Genomic DNA, 24,192 nt, shown 5'->3' with positions numbered 1-24,192 from the left:
CCCAAAGGTCATCCCTCAACCTCATCTTGTGGAGGAAAAAAAGTAAACACAGCCTGGGAGATCAAAGGCCAGAAACCCTATTGGATCCAGAAGAAGTCAAGTCAATGCTCTAGCAGGGGGATGAATTGCTCCACTCACGCTAAAAACCTCCAACCCAAGTAGAGGAGGGAGGGGTGTGCTCATGTGACTTCTGCTGAAATAGAGAAGGAAGGGGAATGCGAGATGGGACTGGGAGTCTGAGTAAGAGATATAGGGAAGAAAGGGAAGTGGGCAGGCACAGACACTGGCAGACATCAGGAGTTCAAGTGTTTTTGGCATCAGGAAGCTGGAAGAAAGGACAGAAATCGCTCTGACTGTGATGGGACTCTTACTGGGCCTGCGGCTCCTGAGCCACCTACTGGTGGTCACCTATGGTAAGGTAGCAAAAGGGAGCCTGGCAGCAACTGTTGGCATAGACAAAGGCTGGGGGTGGAGGGAGAGGTGGGATTGAATGCCTACCAAGGAAGTCCTACTCCTGCTGAGTAGGTAAGTATTCTCAACCAATGTTCCAGATTCTCTCAGTTTTGGGCAGAAGGGAAGTATATGTTTGAAGGATGTTGAAGAAGCCAGGAAGGAAATAAGTTTGGGTAAAAATTGGAAAGGATCTTCTCTTAAAAAACATCCACATGACTATCTAGTACTGTCATATCTCATGGATATTAAAAATGTGCCTAATGCCACCCAAATCCCTCCTCTATCTATTGACTTTCACATGAAGTTTTGCCATTATATTTTAGCCCTCTGCTCCTTGGTTTTGATCCTTGTTAAGATCCCTCCCCCCCCAAGAAGTAATGTTGTCAAGAGCTAGATGAGACCTTATAAATAACCTATATCCACCTTTCACTGTCATGAAAAAATGCTCAGAATAGCTATTCACATACTTACTGTGACTGAGAATTCACTACTTCTCTAAACATCTTGTCTATCCAGAGGCAGTTCCATCTGTTAGAAAGTTCTTCCTTGTGTTGAACTAAATCCACAACTGTGTGGTTTCCATTCAAAGACCTCAGCCTTATATCTTGGAGACACAAGGAATTTATCTTCTCCCTCTATGCTGTAACACCTCTTTAGGGTTCTGAGGACAGAAACCATGCCCCTTTATCTTGTCTCCAGGCTAAACAGCCTCTGTTCCTTCAACTGTTCTTCACAGGACTTGGCTTCTTACTACCTCCTGAGGTAACTCACTTCCCTGTGGACATGCCCCAGTTTGTCTGTGCTATTTGTGGAAACCTAATGCTGGACACATACCCCAAAAGAGGTCTTGATTATCCCATAGTAGCATTATTTTGTGGGGGTCTTCCTTCATCCTCATTTATACCCCTGAGAATCAGAATAGCCTTTTATGAAACTATGCTTCAGTAATAGCCAAGTGATACCCAATGTAGGGTGGAGGGACCCTTGACGTACCCCTGCTTATTTCATTTTATTAGAGGGAGAAGCTAGATAGGTATTAGCTTGGTGCTCTTTGTGTGGTTAGAAAGAACTCAGCTATCCATGACTGATGCATATTAGGCCATCCTATCCTGGTGCTCAGTGATCCAGAAAATTCTAGAACCTCAAAGTTAGAAGAGACATTGAATTAACTCACCTGAGAAGGAAAATACTTTGCTCCAGGCCACAAAGCATTAGTAGCAGATTTAATGTTCCTAAAAATATTGTTCTTTCTACAACTATATTTTCACACATTTTAGAGTGCACCTCTCTACCTTCTCCAAATCTCTCGATTTGAGCTGGGACTTAAAAAGACAGAACTGGAGCTCAAGGGACTATTCACTTCATAAATGTTAAATTTAAATCAATTTGTGTGTGTGTGTGTGTGTGTGTGTGTGTGTGTGTGTGTGTGTGTGTGTGAGAGAATGTGGATCCCCCCCACCCACTGTCTGTGAATGTCCTCTAGACCTGGAGGCAGGTATTCCATTTATATGGAGGGTCTTATACCACAAACCCAAGACTGGAAACATACTAAATGGCCAATAACTCCTTCTGTTTACCTTGATCTCAGTGTCCCCAACTCATCCATATAGTGAGGAGATCAGCTTGGCTGGGCTCAAAATTCCCTGCCAGCTGGACAGCTCTGTAGGATTATGGCTTCACTTTTTAAAAAGCATCTAGGTCTAAGATACATATTGAAATAAATATAATAAAAATAAGTCCCAACATTTGCATTTTATAAACATTGTAATTATTTATCTAAGCTAATCTTCTATTGAGAAGGAATCACAAGATGGGGATAGAGGCCAGACACAGAGGTGTTGTGTCGTCAAAAGATCTTAACCTCTTTTTGATGATAAGAGAAGAAAATTTTTTTAAAAAAGGACCCAGAATGGACCTCATAAAGGGGCCTGCACCCCCAAAACTAGGCTTTTTCATTCTTTATAATCATCACACATACCACAGACCTTTGCTTTTCTAAGTCCTGATCCCAGGACAAGAGAGGGGCTTGGTACTATACCTTCTTTTTCAAGGTAAAACCTTTTCAACAAAGCTCTTTGAGTCAATGTCAAACCCTTTTCTTTCTTCTGAGGGTATGCAATACTTGAAGGAAATTCAATCCTTCCCTGAGGGAGGAAAGCTAGGCTCTGATGTTCTGGGAAATTTTTCTCAGAAAGCAGCTGACGTAAGGGGGGATTATTTTTCAGGTAGTCAGGAGGATATTATCAGGCCTTAGGATAATACCCCTTAAGCCACACCAAATAGTCCTGGATAAAGGGTTGTTGGTTTCAGTTGTGGCCGATGGATTCACAGTTTAAAAATTAAGAAGGTAGTGTAGCATCTAAAAGATTCCACCAGGCCCAGCTCTTTCCCTGCTCTCTGTGTGATATTGGGTAAGCATTTTTCTCTCTCTGGACCTCAACTTGTCCATATATACTGTAAGGGAATGGGACTAAGTGCTTCTAAAAGCCCTTCTAACAATACCATACTGAAAGTCTCCAAATTCTATCCTGTCTGGTGCATCAAGCTATGTCGTACCAAGTATCTCACCATTTCATGATTTGCATGGACCTATAGCAGGCAGAGTATCCCCCAAGAGTTGGGACTTTCCTGAAATAGATTTTCCCTACCCAATTGTCCAGGAAAGTCAGGAATATTGTTTAATTTGTCCATTTCACATTGGCTGCCAAGCCATCCCTGTTGCTGAAGTGTTGTTTCTGGCTGCCCTATAACCCAGGGATGACCTATTACCTACCCGCTACTTGGTAGGTCACATCAGGTTGAAAAAGAAAATTCCTTACCTTCTCATGTACTGACTTCTCCATTAGGTCATTATTAAAACTGACAATGATCCAATCTAATGAAACTGTCCACACTGGGGAAGACATATTTAGGACTTCTATAGGATAAGAAGAATTAAGACAAATATGTAAAGTTCCTCTTGAGGCACAGGACTAACATTTATCCCACAATCACTGTTTACCAGCCATTATGCCAGGTGCTTTCATACCTATAAGCTCATTTTATCTCCATGCATGGAAGGTATATTATTACCTCTATTTTACTGATAATGACCTAAAGCTCAGTCAGGTTTAGCAATTTACCCAAGGTCACACATCAAGATATATGGTAAGGCATATCTTAAACTTAGATTGTTGTTACTCTTCTTACTACATTATGCAGTCCTTCACTGTCCTCCTGATCTCACCAGGTGAGGCTCCTACTCAGTGTTTCTCTAGGTTCTCTGTGCATCAGAGAAAGATTTGGAAGGTGCAAACCTATGGTATTATTTTTTTTTTTACCTTCATTAACATTCATTTTTGAGGTCAGAATACATGAGGAACTGTACATTGTCCTATTTTTTGTGATACCCCGTGCCACCACACACTCTCTCTCTCTTCATGCTACTGGTGAAATAGGAGGAATAAAAGGATAGAAGAACAAAAATAAAAAGGAGTAGTAGTGGTGGGAAGATGGAAGAATGGATGAAAGGAAGGAAGGAGGAAGAAAGGAAAAGGGGAAAAACAAAGTAAAAGCGGAAAATATGACATTCTTGGATGCCCGGTTACTATTTCCCACTCTCCTATTCTGGGATGGAAGAGTCAAGCCTGAACTACTTCTAGATGTGACTTTTAAGGCTGAGAAATTGGGACTGGCTGTCCATGTTTTTGACAGACCAGAGTGTATTATGTGAGAATTCCCAAAAGCTCCCAGAGAGAGAGTAATGCAAGACAAGCCTTTCAGTTCCCCCTAGGTCAAAGGGAAGACATACATATGCAGGGACAGGCATTTTTAGCTGCTGAGCTGTCCTCATAGCAGAGTTTTTCTTCTGTCACCCCGGAAGGGAGAAAGGGAAGGGAGTGAGAATACTTTTCAGAGGAGGAGAAGGGAGAGATTTGGGAAGGCTACATAAAGATTAGTGGACAAGAAGACATTAAACTGAAAGGGCCAGATAGTTTTCATGGAGCTTAAGTCTGGTATATTGTGCTTGCAAGTGACAAAAAAATGTGGGTCTATGGTAATAATAAGATATATTTGCATGCATACAGAAACAGGGACTATCAATAGCAGTGAAATTCACCACCTAGTGAAAGCTCACCACCATCTAGAAATGTAATTATTTAATTTCTGCTTCCATTAAGTCTATTAGCACTGAACCATCTAAGATTGGAAGAGATCTTTAAAAATAATGCTTTCATGTATACATTCTTTTTTTCTCACATTATCCTGCTTAATCATACATGATAATGTGAGAAAAAAAGAATGTATACATGTATGTGTAACTGGGTCACCATGCTGCACAGTAGGAAAAAAAGATGTATTGTGGAGATAAAATAAAATAAGAAAAAAATGCTAAGACCTAAACAAAGCTAAGAACTTGCCCTAGACCATTCAGTCCATCATAGCGCTGATTAACTACAAAACATCATTTTTAGAGCACACCAAAATCCACCTATATCGTGCTCCCATTTGTGGATCTGAATCTTTCTCCCTGCACAGTCTGAAATTCCCCAAAGAGTATTGCTGGATCTAGCAACATGGACTCATGTTTATTTATTCTTTTTTATTCAATGCTTTTATCTTGTCCAAAATATGCTGCTTATGTACTAGACTCCCTGGTGAGTGCAAAGGCCAAAGACTAAACTTTAGTGTTCCATTGATAGAAGCCCTGGTACTTGGCAATACATTCTGGGAGTTTCAGGGTTTTTAAACATACCCCCACCCCACCTTCCATTTGTTTGACTGAGACTGGGAATCCTGGGCTACTTTAAAAGCTTTTACTAAGTAATAGCTCACACTTTGAAACTACCTCTCCTATGATAGATATAAATACATATCTAAATAAAATCACTTACTCCTGACCCCAGATACGTAAAACACAATTTCCTCAAAATACGAAGTTATGGATGGAAATTGCTGATGGAAGGTGATAGCTCTCAACATCCCCAACTTTTTCCCCTTTGTTTCCCTCCTCAGCAATCCAAGAAGCAATCATCTTTAGTCCTACCACCATCCCTACCACAGTCATCTTTAGGATTATACTTAGAATCTTTCCCTTCCAAGAAATTTTCTTCTCCATTCCCCATTAGGATGAAATTTTCCAATATATCTTTGCTGATAACTCAGAGATATTAAAAGGGAAATAAAAAAAGAAAGGAGTGAAATCAGAAAAATAAGTCAGGTTACAAATTACAGGTTTAATACTAATCACTCATTAATAAATTTTGTTAAACAGGAATGCATCTCACACAAGTTTCCACCATCTGAATTGTCCTTTGCCTTCCTTCTTCCCCTCCAGAGAAAAACCTTAGTCTAAGGATTTGATCACTGAGCCATTCTGAGGGAGCAATGGGAAATAATCAGGGCAGATAACCCTTTCTTTCTGGACCTTGAAGCAATCACATTCCTCCAGATAGATAGTTACATACAATAAAATAGCCCAGACCAAGCTGCTCAGTATTTGCCCCCACTCTTCTTTTGGAAAATATTGAAAGATTATTTTCTTGGGCTTAAAGTTTGTGGAATTCTTAGAGATCTTTCCATTCAGATTCTCTACATTATATATGGAGAAAATGGGCCATTCATGGTGAAAGGTGACTCACCCAGGATCATCTTAAGCAAGGCAATGATGGGAAAAGAACTTGAAACTCAAAAGAGCTAAACAACATTAAGGGCTTTCCTTCTGAGAACTGGTTCTGATTGACATGAAGGCTGGAGACAACAAAATGTCGTGAGTAATCTGAAAGTATAAGTTAAGTGCATGTTTTGCAGAAGCCACTAGACTCTACCATGGCCATTCCAGATCCCAGGTGGGTGTGTCATCTGTGTCTGCTTCCTTTCTCTCTTCCCCCTCTTCAGGCCATCCAATCCTGGAAGTGCCTAAGAGTGTGACAGGACCTTGGAAAGGGGATGTAAATATTCCCTGCACCTATGGTCCTCTGCAAGGCTATACACAAGTCTTGGTAAAGTGGTTGGTACAACATGGCTCAGACCCAGTCACCGTCTTTCTACGAGACTCCTCTGGAGACCATATCCAGCAGGCAAAGTATCGGGGCCGCCTGCATGTAAACCATGAGGTTCCAGGAGATGTTTCACTCCAACTGAATACCTTGGAAATGGATGACCAGAGCCACTATACTTGTGAAGTCACTTGGCAGACCCCTGATGGCAACCAAGTCGTGAGAGATAAGATCATTGAACTCCATGTCCAGAAACGTGAGTCACTGTGTGTGTTAATCCTAGAAAACTCTGAGAAACACAAAGAACTTTGTTTACCTGTATATAGTCTCTCTTTAGTTGTATGTGCTAATCAGAGGAAGTGGATAGGCAGAGTATCCTCAGGGTAATCACTTCCGTGGCAGAATTTAATAAAGGTTGGAAAGGCTTTCTGGCCTTCAAATCTCTACCCCTTCACATGTCCCAGAAATTCCAACATCCATAGCTTTATTGCTTCATTGGGCTCTGAATCTTAAAATGCATAAAAATTAGCATATCTGATTAGGATATTAGAGACTGGATAGATGCTGGCAGAGAAGCTCTGGGAAAAGGGATGCATGGATTAGCCCAGATAAACCTTGCTAGCTTAACAATTTTACAAAGATCTGACCCTGGCAATCCAAAACTTCACATAATCAAAAAACTCCACTTGAACCAAAAAAATCTGTATTTTGTTTTAGTCATTTGATTTTTTTAACTCCAGATAATATAAAACCCTAGATAATACAAAATGGGACCTAATCTTCCAAAAGAAGCTCTTTCTATTTAAATTATACTATTCTCTTTTTCCTTCTGAAATCAGGAGTCCCATTTAGTTCCCTTTGCAGATAATCCATACCCCTAGACCCAGCAGGGATGACTCAGACTTGTGTTCCCATATTATAACTTCCCAGCGCCTCTTTTCTTGTCTTCCCTTTGCAGTCTCTGTTTCCAAGCCCACGGTGACAACTGGCAGTGGCTACGGATTCACAGTACCCCAGGGAATGAGGATTAGTCTTCAATGCCAGGCTCAGGGTTCTCCTCCCATCAGTTATGCTTGGTACAAGAAACAGACTAAAAATGAAGCACCCATCAAGATAGGAGCCTTGGGTACATTGCTCTTCAAGCCAGCAGTGGTGACCGATTCGGGCTCCTATTTCTGTACTGCCAAGGGTCGGGTAGGCTCTGAGCAGCACAGTGACACTGTGAAGTTTGTCGTCAAAGGTGAGCAACTCTCTTTCCTGGTGAGCATCCCAATGTACTATCTTGGGAAATACATGAGGATAATGCCCTTATTACAGAGAAGAGAGGTTGGGGAAGGATGGAGAGGGGGGCCTAAATTGTTCAATCACAAGGAAGAAGATCCTGGACTGAGGACAAAAGGGCTAGAGGCAACACCTTTTAGGTTAAGTAGATGGTAAAGGGAAAAGTGACATTTACTAGGTACCTTTATTTTCCAGATACAGCACAAAATGTTGACATATTTTCTCGTTGAATCCCATAAATATCTCATGAAATAGCTGTCATTATTATTATTTTACAGAAGAGGAAATTGAGAATTTCAGAAAGGAAAATCTACTTGCACAGGGGCTCACATCTTGGAAGTTCAAGGCAGGATCTGCACTCAGATTTAATGCTCTTTCATTATGTCTGATTGCTTCTCATGGTTGAACTTATACCAGCTCCTAGGCACCCTTTGGGATGATTTTTGCTTGTTTATTTTGCTGTGCTTTGTTGAGTGTGGTTTCTGTTGTTATTTTTTGGTTGATTATGTTTGTTTTTGCTTTATGAAGTAAAGGCCAGCTCTCTACATAGTTTCTTTAATTTGTCCCTTCCTTTTCCCTAAAGCCAAATGCAAGTTCTGGTTGACTCAGGTTAATCAGAGTTTGACTGTTTATTACAGTATTATCTTAGGGGTTCTATAAACTGTATACATAAACATTGTAGGCTGGGATTTAAAGGAACAGCCCACCAGTGTTTGCTGAAGTGAATCTGGTTGCCTTTCCAGAAATCTCCTTGGAAAGGAAGACATTTATCCTAATAAGTTTTCCATTGCCCCAAATATGTTAAGAACTACCTGCTTATAGGAAACTATTCTTATAACTACCTGAAAGTTATTCTCTGAGGATATCTCTGTAGAAAGAAAGTGAGCAAACTGGCTCCTTTTACTTGAGTTAGGAGATTGATGTTGGTTTGCGACTCCTGTTTTGCTTTCAGGAATTTGTTTCCCAAAGTTAAGTTGTAGTGAGGATATCTGTGCTATAGGTTTTGGTCTGTTAGTTTAGGGGAAAACAAGGGCAGTCTTACTCTGAGAAAATTATATGGACACTGGCCCAGTTCTCTTAGAACTGGCAATCTGGTCAAGCAGAGAGAGCAGGACACAGCCAGAAAGTCTAAGAATATTTACTTTATAAAGAGACAAGTTGAACATTCTCACCTTTCTGTGAGTTCATCCCTAGCCCATCTGGGCAGGACCTTACTCATAACCAGTCAACTTGTCTATTCCTTATCACAATCTGTACTTACACATAACAAGGCTTTTAGGCAGTGCTCACTTGTCCTTTACTGACCAATAAGGTAATCGAGGCTCAGAGTAGTTACTCTAAACCTTCCATCCTTCTCTTCACTCTAAGCCAAGCTACTTTTTCTTAGCTTCTTCTACCTGCCTCCTTCTTCATCTCAACCTGGTCCCATGAGTCTGGCCCCCTATCTCATATCTGTCTTACATAGCTCTCAGCCCTTCATCCCTCCACCTCACTTTCTGTGCTGTTCCTCTCTTCTAGGATGGCTCTGTGTGCCATGTCTTTGCTCACAACTTTTGACTGCTAAATACTACTCACAGAGATGCATTGATACCACTTATTTTCATGCTCTGTATATCTACTGCCTGTCCCCGTGGTGGTTGCCAATTAATTTTCTCATCTATGTCCTGCTTCTTGTAGAAGCAATTCAGAACACTTTCTGCTTTATTTCATGTCCTCAGCCATGCTCCCAGAAGAAGAGGTCATCTCCCCCCTTATTTGAGAAGATCCAGACCAGCCCCCTCAGATTTGAATTCTATTAACCACCCCTCTCTGCCTTGATATTTCCCTCCCCATTACCTCTTGGCTCAGAGTAAGATGTACCTTTCTTATCTTCACACATCTCCCTACTTCACCCATTATCCTCTACATAAGCCTGAAGTGTATGTATATATGTATAATATATCATTGTAAGCCTAATATACATATATATATAAATAACATATATACGTGGCTATTCTAAAAAAATCTTTCTTTCCATCTGCCACTCCATCTCTCTCCAATGGCTACTAGCAACCTACTGAGGAGTAGTTTTCACTGTTCCTTCCAATTTAGCACAACAAAACTTTATAAAATGGAATCATCCCTTTCCTCTAAATCACCAAAGCCTAAGATCTCTCTATTCACACCCATTCTCCTCCACAACTCTGTAGTAGTTGGGTCTGTTGAACATTCCTTCCTCATCAAGTCTTTTATTTATTTATTTTTATGGCCTCACCCACAGCATACGGAGGTTCCCGGGCTAGGGGTCTAATTGGAGCTACAGCTGTTGGCCTACCCCAGAGCCACACAAAGCGGGATCAGAGTAGCCTCTGCAACCTACACCACAGCTCTTGGCAACAACGGATCCTTAACCTGCTGAGTGAAGCCAGGGATCGAACCTGCAACCTCATAGTTCCTAGGCAGATTCATTTCTGCTGTGCCACAATGGGAACTCTCTCATCAAGCCCTTTAAACCACTAGTATCAACTCCACATCTTTCTTGGTTCTCTTAAGACTTATCTGACTGATCCTTTTCAGACAATTTTGTTGTCTCTTCCTTCACTATCCCTTGATTGTAAATGTTCTTAAAGGTATGTTATTTTTCCCCCATTTTTATTAAAGTATAGTTGATATATGATGTGCCAGTTTCTGCAGTACAGCAAAATGACCCAGTCATGTGTGTGTGTGTGTGTGTGTGTGTGTGTGTGTGTCTGTGTCTGTGTGAGTATATATATATACTTTTCTCATACTATCTTTCATCATGGTCCATCCCAAGAGATTTGATATAGTTCCCTGTGCTATACAATAGGATCTTATGGCTTATCCATTCTAAATGTAATCATTTGTACCTCCTAACCCCAAACTCCCAGTTCACCCAATCCCTCCCCTACCCCTTGGCAACCACAAGTCTCTTCTATATGTCTGAGAGTCTGTTTTTGTTTTGTAGATAAGTTCAATTGTACCATATTTTAGATTTCACATATGAGGATTTTATTCACTTCTGTGACTTCAAATATCTTCTCTAAGCTGATGACACTCAAATGAATAATTTTATCCCAAATTTTTCTCCTTAGTGCCAGATCCCAGTGTCTGATTACCTCTGGACAGATTCACTTCTAAGCTTGCTTGTATAAAACTAAACTTAGCTTTTACCCACCAAACCTGTTCCTCAAACCTGTTAGAATATCCAGCAGTATCTTTGAATCCTCCTTCTCCTTCACCTCTAAAAAATCAAGATCACTATATTCTTTGAATTCACTTACTAAATAATTTCTCATATTAAGCTCTTCCTTTCTTTCCCCATAACTTCATAGCTTTTCTTCATCTTTTTATGGAACAATTTCAACAGCCTTTTAAGTCGTCTCCCCATGTCCATCCATCTTCACCAAACCATCAACATATACAACACTTATTGAATATCTGTTTTATATCACTAGATATATATAAAATCCATGACTTGTTCTCTGTAGTTCAGCAAAGTACTTGGCACACAGCAAGCACTTAATGAATATTTGTCAATGAAAGGCCAAAATATGCCATTCCTTCCAAAACCCCACCATACTGTTGTCTGAATTATTTTCCCAAATCTTAGATTGGGCAATGTAAACTTCTTTCCTCAAAAGCATTCTGTTACTCCCCATGAACGCTTTTACCAAAGAACAAAGTCTTAATTCCATTAGTTCCTAACTTATTCAGCTTTATCTTTTAAAATATCCCTCTACATCTGAAACATAACATGCTCTTCCCTCTGTCTGCAATGTTCTTCCTCCTTCTAGGCCTAAAGAAATTATGTCAATTTTGGAGTTCCCATCATGGCACAATGGAAAAGAATCCACCTAGGAACCATGAGGTTGCAGGGTTCAACCCCTGGCCTCACTCAGTGGGTTAAGGATCCGGCATTGCCGTGAACTGTGCTGTAGGTCACAGATGTGGCTTGGATCCATTGTTGCTGTGGCTGTGGTGTAGGCCAGCAGCTACTGCTTCGATAGGATCCCTAGCCTGGGAACTTCCATATGCCGTGGGTGCAGCCCTAAAAAGACAAAAGGAAAAAAAAAAGAAATTCTATCAATCTTTCACTGAAACTTTCTTTTTATTGAGATATATTTCACACACTATAATACTCAACATTTTAAAGTATACAATTAAGTGCTTCAGATGGTTGTACAATCACCACCATCATGTAACTCTAGAACATTTTAATCACTCCAAAAGAAAACCCTGTGCCCACTAAGTAGTCACTGCCATTCCCCATTTTCCTAGCCCCTTGAAATACTAATATGCTTTCTATTTCTATGTATTAACTTATTCTGGGTATTTCATATAAATTGCACCATAAATATGTGAAATTTGTGTCTGGTTTCTTTCAATTAGCATGATATTTTCAAAGTCCACCCATGCTGTAGCATGTACCAGTACTATATTTTTAAATTTCCAAACAAGATTCCATTGCATAGATATAATACACATTCATCAGTTGATGGGCATTTGATTCAATTCTACTTTTGTCTATTGTAGGTAACACTGCTATATGAACTTGTGAAAGTTTTCATGTGGACATATTTTTTTCAGTTCTTTTATGTATATCACTAAGAATGTAATTGCTTGGTCAAATAGTTACTCTATGTTTAATTTTTTGAGTAACTGCCAAACTCTTTCCCAAAGTGACTGCACTATTTTACATTCCCATCAACAATGTATGAGGGTTATAATTTTTCATATCTTCACCAATTTCTTATTTTCTGTTTTTTTTAAATTATATCACACTTAGTGGATATGAAGTGATATTTCATTGTGGTTATGATTTGCATGCCCCTAATGATAAATGATGTTGCATATCTCTTCACGTGCTTATTGGTCATTTTATGCTTTTTTTTTGGAGAACCACCTATTCAAATATTTTGCACATTTAAAAATTTGGTTGTATGCCTTTTTGTTTTTGAATTGTAATGGTTCTTTACATGTTCTGAATACTAGACTCTTTCAGATATTTTATTTATTTATTTATTTATTTATTTATTTATTTATTTATTTATTTTTGTCTTTTTGCCTTTTCTAGGGCCGCTTCTGTGGCATATGGAGGTTCCCAGGCTAGGGGTCTAATTGGAGCTGTAGCCACCAGCCTACACCAAAGCCACAGCAACTCGGGATCCGAGCCATGTCCGCCACCTACACCACAGCTCACGGCAACGCCAGATCATTAACCCACTGAGCAAGGCCAGGGATCGAACCCGCAACCTCATGGTTCCTAGTCGGATTCGTTAACCACTGTGCCACGACGGGAACTCCATATATATTATTTTAAAATTTGTTCTACCATTCAATAGGTTGCTCTTCACTTCCCTGATAATACCCTTTGATGTACAAAAGTTTTTAATTTGGATGAAGCTTAACTTTTCTGTTTTTTCTTTTGATGCTTGTGCTTTGGTGTTATACCTAAGAACCCAAAACAAAAGTCAAGGTTATAAAGATTTACTTTTATCATTTTTTAAGAGTTTAATAGTTTTAGCTTTTATTATTAGGTCTTTCATCCATTTTGAGTCTTTTTCTGTGTATGATATAAGGTAGGGACCCAATTTCTTTCTTTTGCTACCCAGGTGTCTCAGCACAATTATTTGAGGAAACTGCGCTTCCCAATTGAATTATCTTGGCAATGTTGTCAAATAACAATGATCAAATATATACAGATTTTGGAGTTCCTGTCATGGCACAGCAGAAACAAACCCAAATAAGAAGCATGAGGTTTTGGGTTTGATCCCTGGCCTCGCTCAGTGGGTTAAGGATCCACCATTGCCATGAGCTGTGGTGTAGGCAGCAGATGAGACTTGGAACTGGTATTGTTGTGGCTATGGCATAGGCTGGCAGCAATAGCTCTGATTAGATCCCTAGCCTGGGAAACTTCATATGCTGCAGATCCAGCCCTCAAAAGACAAGAAAGACAATAAATATAAATATATATACAGATTTATTTCTGGACTCTAAGTTGTAGTACACTAATCTTTATGTCTATATTTATATCAGTACCATACTCTTTTGATTTCTGTAACTATGTAATAAGTTTTGAAATGGTAAGTGTGAGTCCTGCAATTTTGTTTTTCTTATCCAAGATTTTTTTTTTGGTGGGGATATTTAGGATCCTTTGCAATTCTTTATGGAACTATATTGATCCTTAATTAAGTGTCAGTTTTTACATTTCTGCAAATAGGTCATTGAAATTTTGATAGGAATCAAATTGATTCTATAGATTGCTTTGGCCAGTACTGCCATCTCAAAAATGTAATACAATTGAAGGTTTTTAAAATTCTTTAAAAGAATTTTATTACATAAGTTTCAGATGTAGAGCATTATAACCTGTAACACTAGATTTGGTATCCATGTACATGACAAAGTGATCACCACCACAAACCTAGTTACCATCCATTACCATATGGTTTATTCCCGTCACCCATTTTGTCCACCCCTGATGCAAACTCTTTTCCCATTTGTTAACTGCTAATCTGATCTATCTATGAAATATTTTCTATTTTGCTTATTTATTTTAGATTCTACACATAAGTGAAATCATATAGTATTCATCTGTTTTCCATCTGACATATTTCACTTAATATAATACCTTCAATGTTCATCCATATTGTCACAAATGGCAAGATTTTATTCTTCTTTGTGGCTAAGTAGTATTCCATTGTGTATACATACTACATCTTTTTCCTGTTCTTAATAAGACTAGGGTGTTTTTATTCCATAATTACTAGCTGGGCTGATTCAAACCTTTGGCTAATTTCCTAAAATATGAAGGAAAAAAGTTAACTATGAAAAATTTTGTCAGTTATTTGATTGCTTTTGTAAAGACGTAAATATTTGGAGATCGTTAATCTGCCATTTACACTCTCTTCACCACAACTGCCTTCTTTTAATACTTCTAAGTCCCTCTCAAAAGAATTAATAGCTAAATTTCATTTGGAACTTAGTAAAAACAAAATGCTTCCCTCGTCCAAATTAAAAGATGCTCCGAACTCCACCTGAGCATTGCTTGAGGATCTGTATATCCTGGTTTAAGAATTCTGCCTTAGAATGGTATGAAGAATAAATAGATGACATGCAACTTTCCGTATCATGAAAGAAGTGTTGAGATAGGTCCAAGTATGGATCTGTCTGGACTTACTTCCTAATTTCCCTAGAGCATTTGACTTTCACTCAAGTGTGCCAGGGTCCTTGACTGAATTCCCTTTTCCTTGCAGATTCCTCAAATCCACTTGAAGCCAAGACTAAGACACCTCCAACTATGCAATCACCCTTGGAAGGTGAGTTTTACTAGGATTTTGTAGGATTAGGAAAGGTTTGAAATGGTGTTTTGGAAGCCAAGGGAGGAGGCCTAATGGCATTAAATGGGTAATAAGAGGTTGCTGGGTTCTGCAGAGGGAAAATAGTAATAAAGGAATAAAATAAGAGAATAAAATAAAAGAAATATAGTAGGGATTTATGGATCATGAAGAAGTGGAATCATGAATATACATACTGTTTTGTGAAAATTTCCAAGGAAAAGAAAGGAATTAGAATAATCTCACAGGAAAAGTGAGAAAAGAGAAAACTGTGACTCCTGTTCTGCTTCTAGTCTGACTCGCTATCAGACTTTTGGTATGTTTCCTTCTATGGCCTTAGGCGGACCTCCTTCCCACCATCAACAGTGAAAAACTAAGAAAACTCACTTTATAGTAATAGTGGTCAATGACATGGCCAGGAATTCTGGAAAGCTTAGCACAGATACCCATAGAAAGTCCTCAAACTTTGCAGCACCCTCCGCCTCACAGCTCCTAACTGGAAGAGAGGCCTCTGATCCTAATACTCTGTTGTCATAGCAACATCCACAGTGAACTCATCCTGGGTCTGGACCACTGAAATGGATGGCTACATTGAGAAGACCAGTACTGGTCCAGGTAAGGGCAATGATAGGATTTCTACCCCTCCTTTTTGTCTTTGAACTTTGCAACTGAAACCTCCCACTATATGCACTTTTCTATACCATTCAACTCAGCAGAATATTATCTCCTATATGTCAAACTATGGTCAAAGACCCTGGAGATGGGTAAGGTGGATAGGATGGAAAGGTAAAGATACAAATCCAGGGATGAGTAAAGTCAGAGTGGGGTTAATGAGAATTATAGATGTTTTCTTAGAAAGTTATATGTTACCATAATAATATACTTCCTAAACATTCTACGTAAGAATAAGAATGGGACCATGACTTCAGCCAGTCTTCTCAGGCATTGGGACAGGTAAGTGTAGTGACAAGGCTTCAATGCTTGGGTTCTTCTCCAGGGCTCATCAAGAAGGCTGCAGCTGTTTTCTGATACTTCCAATGTTTCACGAATCCCTAAGTCTCAGAGATACAAACCCCAGGGAGTTCCTGTTATGGCTCAGTGGGTTACAAACAAGACTAGTATCCATGAGAATTCAGGCTTGATCCCTGTTCTCTATTAGTGGGTTAAGGATCTAGCATTTCCATGAGCTGTGTATAGGCTGTAGACACAGCTGGGAGCCCACATTAATGTGGCAGTGACTGTGGCATAGGCCAGTATCTGCAGCTCTGATTTGACCCCTAGCCTGGAAACCTATATGCCACAGGTGTGTCCCTATAAAGCAGAAAGAAGAAAGAAAGAAAGGAAGAAAGAAAGGGAGGGGGGAAGGAAGGAAGGAAGGAAGGAAGGAAGGAAGGAAGGAAGGAAGGAAGGAAGGAAGAAAGAAAGAAAGAAAGAAAGAAAGAAAGAAAGAAAGAAAGAAAGAAAGAAAGGAAGGAAGGAAGGAATCCAAACTCCAAAGATAAGCTGTTTGGGATTCATATGGAGCTGTTAGCTGGAATGTGTTAATATGACTGCATTGATTGTTAAAACAATGAAAAACTTTTATACTAGTTGATGATTAGATGCTTTCCTTAACCATTAAGCTTCCCATTATCACCTGGGCTGCCTTGGCCCATCCCTCAGTATTCTCTAGACCACCCAATGGCCCGGCAACAAAAGTATTGATGCCTAGTATAACATGGGGACTTCTAAGATTCCAGGTGTATAGTAGGCATCCTTTTTGATTGATTGGTGCTAAATATTTTGATGACTCACTCCTGGTCTCATCCTCTGATTTTGTGTCATTGATGGTGGACTTCTTTTTTTTTTTTTTTTTTTTTTTTTTTTTTTTTGTCTTTTTGCCTTTTCTAGGGCCACTCCCATGGCATGTGGAGGTTCCCAGGCTAGAGATCTAATCAGAGCTGTAGCCACCGGCCTATGCCAGAGCCACAGCAACGCAGGATCCCAGCCATGTCTGCGACCTACAGCACAGCTCACGGCAACGCTGGATCCTTAACCCACTGAGCAAGGCCAGGGATCGATGATGGTGGACTTCTTAATGCCTTTCTCACTTCCTGGCTACAGAGCTTCTTGGATGTCTCTGGTCATAGCTCAAACTTGTTTTGTGTGCTATGTTTGCATTGCCAACTCTGGCTTCAAGTCTTCCATAATTCCATGCCTCTCCCAGGGCAATGTTTTAATGGAAAAGGGAAGCTAGAAGATAACTCTTGGAGAGATTGTTTGGGAAGATAAGATGATACCTCCCGGAGGAATGGGAATTCTCAGATTTTGGATACATGTCCTATATCCTCTATCAATTTTTTCACTACTTGACACCTTCCAACAGTGAATTTTCCTTTCATCTGTATGATGCCAGATTTCTAGGATATACTATTTTGGGGTCTGGAGAAAACAAAACCAGTTGCAGTAGAAAATCCTAAGGACACTGGGATTCCTTTATCTACTCATCCATATTCCCTGAACCCCCTTTATAGATTCAGAACATTGTAGCTACAAGTGAATTAGACATCATCCAATCTTTTCACTGCATGTATGGGGAAACTAAGGCATTAGTCAATTTAACCACTGTCATTATATTTATTCTCCTATGATTGCAAAAATATTACCCCAAACTTAATGTTTTAAAATAACACAAACAGGAGATCCCACTGTGGCACACAGTGGGTTAAGGATCTGGCATTGTCTCTGCAGTGGTGTGAGTTCAGTCCCACACCTGGCACAGTAAGTTAAGGATCTGGCATTGCCCAGCTGTGGTATATGTCACAGCTGGGGCTCGGATTTGATCCCTGGCCCAGGATCCTCATATGCTGCTAGTGCAGAAAAAAAAAATGTATTATCTGACTCATTGGGCTAAAACCAAGTTGTAGCATGGCTGTGTTCTTTTTGGAGGCTTTGGCAGATAATTAGTTTGTCCTTTCCAGTTCCTAAAAGCTACCATCTTTCCTTGGCTTTTGACCTCCTTCCACCACTTTCAAAACTAGCAATATAGCATCCTCAAGTCTTTCTCTAACTATGACCACCTCTTCCATTTCCTTCTTCCACTTTGGAAGGACCCTTTGTGATGACATTGAGCCTACCCAGATAATGCAAGATAATCTCCCCATCTCAATGTCAACTAAATAACAATCTTAAATCTATCTGCGATCTTAATTCCTTCTTACATGTCAACTAGCATACCCACAGGTTCTGGGGATTTGGATGTGAACCTCTTCAAAAGACCCTTATTCTGCCTATCACATTCATAGAGCACATAAATAACAGATCCAGGACTGGAAGGCTATTCCAATGGTTTCCTTCATCTTGGGTCTGATAGGGATATGTAACCAAGGAGAATCAGTGGAAATATATTTTGAGGACAAAGCAACCTGGGTACTTGTCCAGACAATGTGAAGAAAGGAATCCTTGTGGCTAGAAATAATTGATCAGAATCTCAATAAAGTAGCATTTTTGTGAAGCTGGGAAGTCATAGTACTACTTTCTCCACTCTAAAAAAAAGGTGAAAAACCTCTTGTCTTGGCCCTATGGAAAGCATAGAGGACTGGCTCAAATTTCCAGGCCAATCAGCCACCAACAAGTTACTCTGAAATATCTTGTTTATACATGGCATCTCTAGCTTCTTTCAAGTCTTTCTTGTGGGCCTGGGGTTTTGTTTGTCCCTCTGGCTAGCTAAGAAAATTAGGAGAGGGAGTTCCCGTCGTGGCGCAGTGGTTAACGAATCCGACTAAGAACCATGAGGTTGCGGGTTCGGTCCCTGCCCTTGCTCAGTGGGTTAACGATCCGGCGTTGCCTTGAGCTGTGGTGTAGGTTGCAGACCCGGCTCGGATCCCGCGTTGCTGTGGCTCTGGCGTAGGCTGGTGGCTACAGCTCCGATTCGACCCCTAGCCTGGGAACCTCCATATGCTGCGGGAGCGGCCCAAGAAATAGCAACAACAACAACAACAACAACAACAACAACAACAACAACAACAACAAAATAGGAGAAAATGAGAAATGGAAAAGAAAGAAATGTGAGCTGCTCTGGGCTCATCAGTCTGTCTCTCTGGATTTGTTTTCAAGCAGATACCACTTTGTCTTGTTTTGCCTCCTAGGAAAAGGACTGCCTATCTTTGCCATCATTCTCATCATTTCCTTGTGCTGTATAATGGTCATCACCCTGACGTATATTATGCTCTGTCGGAAGACATCCCAACAGGGTGAGTGATGAGTATGATGGGGTGGCTCTTGCCCATTCATTCACTAATTCAGCTTTGTTGAGCATAAAGTCTGTATCAGGTACTATGGTAGGCACTTCAAAGAGTCCCCAGCATAGTTTTAGAGTGAGGGTAGGGGTCCATGGAGAAAGATATGCAAGGCAAAAATGAGAATACAACTTATGAAAGTTAATTCACAAAACTTTGATACCCAACCTAGTACAGCATCTACCTAATGGGTTTTTCATGAGGATGCAAGAAAAGAAGTCACATTCTTTGGCTTCAAGTTGCTTATAATTTAACCAATAGAATTATGAATCATGAAGTTTATCAATAAAAATACATAGCTATAAAGGCTATGGACTCAAAGCCTGGGGAAGACAATCAATGCTAAAGGGATCCAGAGGACAGGAGAGTCAGTTAGTAGGAGTAATTGACAAGGGCTTTCAGAAGGAGGCAGGACTTAGACTCATCCTTGGAGGATGAAAACTATTTGGAAGGGGGCAATATTCCAGGAGGGAGTGACTACATGTGTAAAGGGGCAAAATCTTAAAAGATAACTGTGAGTGAGGTCATCAATAAAGAAAATTCATATAGCCGAGTAATAGAGAAATACAGGGGAAAAAGAAAAATTTATTCCTAATTATAGAAGGTCTTGAGTAACAGGTTAAGGAATTTGGACTTTCTAGTCTAAATCTTGCAAAGGCAATAAAAATCACACAAACAATTTAAGCTGAGGACTGACATGATTATGGCATAGTTGTCAGGGCCATTTAACAACTATTTGCCAACAGAGGAGAAAAAAGATAATTTGGATGTTGATTTCTGAGTAAATCCTAACTACCCCTCAATTCCTGCTGCACTAACCATTTTAACTAGCATTCATGTGTCTATTTCTCTGTAATATATTCTACTCCCAAATAGCCTGATTTCTCCCATGGATCTCTCAAACCAAAGAAGAGAATAGGGTCTCCTTCACCTGAGTCTCAAGTATAAGCTCTGGTCTTGGCCAATTACCATGGCTATGACCCCTGAGACTAAACTTGAAAGTGGGGATATCTTAAATGGCTACAAATACCAGGAGTACTAAAAGAAAAAACATTCATTATAGTCTCAATGAGATTGGGTATAAACTGTAACCATATTAGAGTATTTCCCTTTAACAACTGTCCATGATTTAGGAGATAGGGGTCAAAATGTAGTATTCCATTAAAAGCCCTCTGTAATGTGCTTCTGGTCTATCTTATCAACCCCCACCATTCCATTTCATTTCTAGCCACTGGGGTCAAGTAGGCACATAAGCCATACATCTGATGTCCTTAGATTTTTTTTTCCTTTCTGAATTGCCTTCCCAGAATTTCTGCTTTCTACCTCTCTATAAGGGAGACAGACTTAGGGCATCAGTTCAATTTAATATGTAGTTACCAAGTGCCTACTATGTACCATGTACTAGGTATATCAAAGTGAAAAGGACTATATAGTATGGGAGTTACTATGCCAATTGGGGAGGCAAGATGTGGAAATACAGGACTCTATCACAAGGCAAAGACCTGTGGGATGCAATGCCAAGTCTGCTTTGCTGTGTTTACAGTCCTGGTTGCATACCTGAACGATTATAAGCCCCTAAAATGCTGTCTCAAGAGACATCTATCTTTATATCAGGCTGTAGAGCCTTTAAGCCTGCAAGGAATGTACTTACTTCTCCATCACATACACTAGGGGGCAATATTGACCTAGTTGAGGATCTTTCCTGGGTGTAGTGTGGGATGAATGTATCTGGGTATGGCTCAAGCCATGGTCCTGGGCATCATATTAATTCAGCTCCTTTTGCCTGGGCTCTGAATGGCTTCCCACAAAGACGCTCTATGGATCTTTGGCAAGATTCCTAGGTGGATAATGGGTCCAGTCCATTTTTTCCTCCTTCTGCCACACCAATCAACTGCTCCAACCCACTGTCCAGAGTCAGAAACTGCCAAAGATAACCGTGATCAAGTAGGCTTCCTCTTCCTTTCCCTGAGAAATCTGCATCCCTGTATTTCAACTCATCTTCCCAACAGCTCCCATTTGTTGGAAGGCTGAGACATATTGAGATGCCCCTTTCAATTTCCCCTTCCCTCACCTTTTGATGAGTACTCAAGGTCCATGCTTGGCCCTTGTCCACTCCCCATGGAGACTTCTGACCTGATTCTTCCTTCTTTTCTAGAGCATGTATATGAAGTGGCCAGGTAAGATAGCCCCTCTCCTCTTGTATCTTCTGACCCCTTCTTTGCTCTCAATATTTTTGGTTACTGGCATAAAGGAAAGGAGGTTTGGCACAGTACCAATCTTAAGCCCAGAGGCTGTCAGGGTGAGGGCACAACTTTCTTCCCTTTCTGAAGCACCTCCTATGGTTCTGTCCTGGCCCAATGAAAACACAAAATAATTCAGATTCACCCAACCTCTATAATCCCTGGGTGGCCAGTGCCTAAGGATCAGTTGGCAAGAATTGGGGCAGAAAGTTGGGAAACCAGGGTCCCAGATTCAAATTTCTTCTCATGGGTTTTGGGTTCTTTGGCCACAGGGTGCATGCCAGGGAGGCCAGTGACTCTGGTGAATCCATGAGGGTGGCCATCTTCGCAAGTGGCTGCTCCAGTGAAGATCCACCTTCCCAGACTCTGGGCAACGACTATTCTGATGAGCCTTGCCTAGGCCAGGAGTACCAGATCATCGCCCAGGTCAATGGTGACTACACTCGCTTGCTGCACACAGTTCCCCGGAATTATGAGCATCCGACCACTAAGGGCAAGGGTGTCTGCTAAAAGTATCCTATTCGGCAAGGGTCTATAAACATGGTTGCCTACTCAGTCCCAGCACTCTGCATGACCCCTTTTCCTAATATTTTTTCTTCCTGGATTGTCCAATGTATCTTTCCTGCCAACTCTGGAGTCCCTTGGCCTAAGCAGCTGTCATATGCACCTCAAGCAAGACTGCTACTGGTCAGGCTCTAGGCCCTTCTAGTATCCCTGCCTGTGGCTTCTGCTGCTTCTCTCCAGACACCAGAGGGAATTTCACATATAACTAGTACTTTGTCATCTTGCCTCTAGACACCAATGAATTTTGACTTCTTACCACCAGAGGGATGCTCAGCTCTGCCAGCTCAGGGGACCAGTTAGATTCAGGATCACTTTCCTTTGTCTAGTACCAGATAGCTTTTAATTGAGATTATCATGTAACAGGCCAAAGTTCAGTTCTGCTCCTGCACTGTGAGTCTAGTGTTCTCATACCCTTTTGATGCTCAATAAATATCTAAACATAATAGCAATCTTGGTCATATTGGTCTTCTCTCAAGGACCTAAGAAAAGCGATTGAAGTTAGACTAGTTGAGATAGTTGGGACCCTGGAAATATGGATAGCACCTTTGATTTTTTTGTTTTTTCTCCTTCCCATCCATACTACCCTTACCTGATTTGAGCAGTGAGCTCACAAGAACACAATTGATCTTTGGTAAAACAGTACTCAACTTCTTTCTGTTCTCTTCCTAATCTTCCTGCCATATCTATCTGGATGACTCTTCCTGGGTCAATTAGAAACCTAAAAATAAGGAATCTTTCTTTTTTTCTCAGGGGACTGTGGGTACAGAGATAAAGAGCTCCCCTTCTTTCCAAAGTATGGATATCACCCTCAAAGATTTCCACCTCCTAGAATCCTAAAATCTTTGGAGTAGTTTTATTCTTCATAGGTCATCTTTATCTCCTGGTCCTTTCCTAAAACATAGGGTGGGGTAAAAACAAGGAAGTATTTCTCCTCAAGCAGGAATAGGCACGAGGTGTGTAAGTGTGTCTGTGTGTGTCTGTGTGTGTTTATCTGTCTGTATATGTTCACACAGACATATACCTTTAAATTAATCTACCTGGAGAGGACGTGTTCTGGGCCAAGTTCAGCATTGCTTCCTTTCCTTCATGTAATTAATGTCAAATAAACTTCTTCACTCTCCATGGAAGCTGACATGTGCTATTTTCGGTTACAATGCAACCCCAAGTTCAGCTCAGATTTAATCACGATCCCCTATGAATTGATTACAGAAGTCAAAATTGTACACAAAGTGAACAAAGAATCTTTTGCTTTGCACCACCAACCCGCTAAGTCCATAGTTAAAACCTCAGCATTTTCCTCACCCCCAGATGCCAATTTCATATGGCTGGTGAAAAGAACAACTTCTTCCCCATAATGCTTACAAGCCTCTGAAACAAGACACCCATCAAGTGGAAACCTCAGCTTCCTTCATGAAACAGCTGTGTCCAAACCCAAAGCCTTTGAAAACATCCATTATCCATTCCTCTTTCCTTTAGTAAAAGGAATTATTGGAACTAGGAAGAGAATCCTAGTTGCATTTCCATTAGTAAGAAGAGCATCAAATCCAGGGACTTCTCTAATCCTCCACAGATGCTGTGGACCCCCAGGGAAATATCAGAGTTTTTTGTCTTAGAGAGCTTAGGGATTATATATTCTAACTCTTCCATATTACAGATGAGTAAATGAAGCCCAAAGAGGAAAAGCGACTTGTGTAAAGTCACACACACCAAGTCAGTGGTAGAACAGAGACCTAAAGTTGGGTCTGTGAACCCCTAGGAGCATATATTTATTATAGCAGGCCACTTCTGGAAGTCATCTCTGCTCCAAAACTGTTTTTTTTAAATATATATACAAGATAAGCCAGTTAGAAAATCCTAGATATAGGCATAGCCTAAATTTGCAAGATAGGTGAAACAAAAATGGTATGATAACATAGGACCCGCCTTAGGCAGGTGGCTGTTTGGAGAAAACTAGAGGAGTAAAAAGACAAAATCTCCAGGAAAGAGGGAAGATATGAAGTTACTCTAAGACAATTTCCCAAATATTGTTCCATAGAATAATAGATCCAGGAGATTCCCCACAGAA

The 24,192-nt window shown here is 40.4% G+C and overlaps 1 protein-coding gene across 4 annotated transcripts; it reads left to right on the top strand.

The window, feature by feature from the left end:
• On the top strand, positions 220–23,254 carry VSIG4 (V-set and immunoglobulin domain containing 4). Of its 4 annotated transcripts, NM_001244102.1 has the most exon segments (8): positions 279–413; positions 6,331–6,687; positions 7,390–7,671; positions 14,966–15,028; positions 15,584–15,661; positions 19,174–19,278; positions 21,479–21,500; positions 21,836–22,570. In NM_001244102.1, coding segments are annotated over 8 exon segments (1,200 nt in total). In that variant the 5' UTR covers positions 279–358; the 3' UTR covers positions 22,074–22,570.

Source organism: Sus scrofa, chromosome X, assembly GCF_000003025.6.
Source record: "Sus scrofa isolate TJ Tabasco breed Duroc chromosome X, Sscrofa11.1, whole genome shotgun sequence".
Lineage (NCBI taxonomy): Eukaryota > Metazoa > Chordata > Mammalia > Artiodactyla > Suidae > Sus > Sus scrofa.
The sequence above is the reverse complement of the archived record's forward strand: the minus strand, read 5'-3'. Positions and strand labels throughout refer to the sequence as shown.

Coding starts and splice junctions, on each gene's coding strand:
- VSIG4 (XM_021079406.1), top strand. CDS start 359: ATGGGACTCTTACTGGGCCTGCGGCTCCTGAGCCACCTACTGGTGGTC. Junction 7,672..14,965: donor TGTGAAGTTTGTCGTCAAAG/GTGAGCAACTCT, acceptor TTTTCCTTGCAG/ATTCCTCAAATCCACTTGAA. Junction 19,279..21,478: donor TCGGAAGACATCCCAACAGG/GTGAGTGATGAG, acceptor CTTCTTTTCTAG/AGCATGTATATGAAGTGGCC.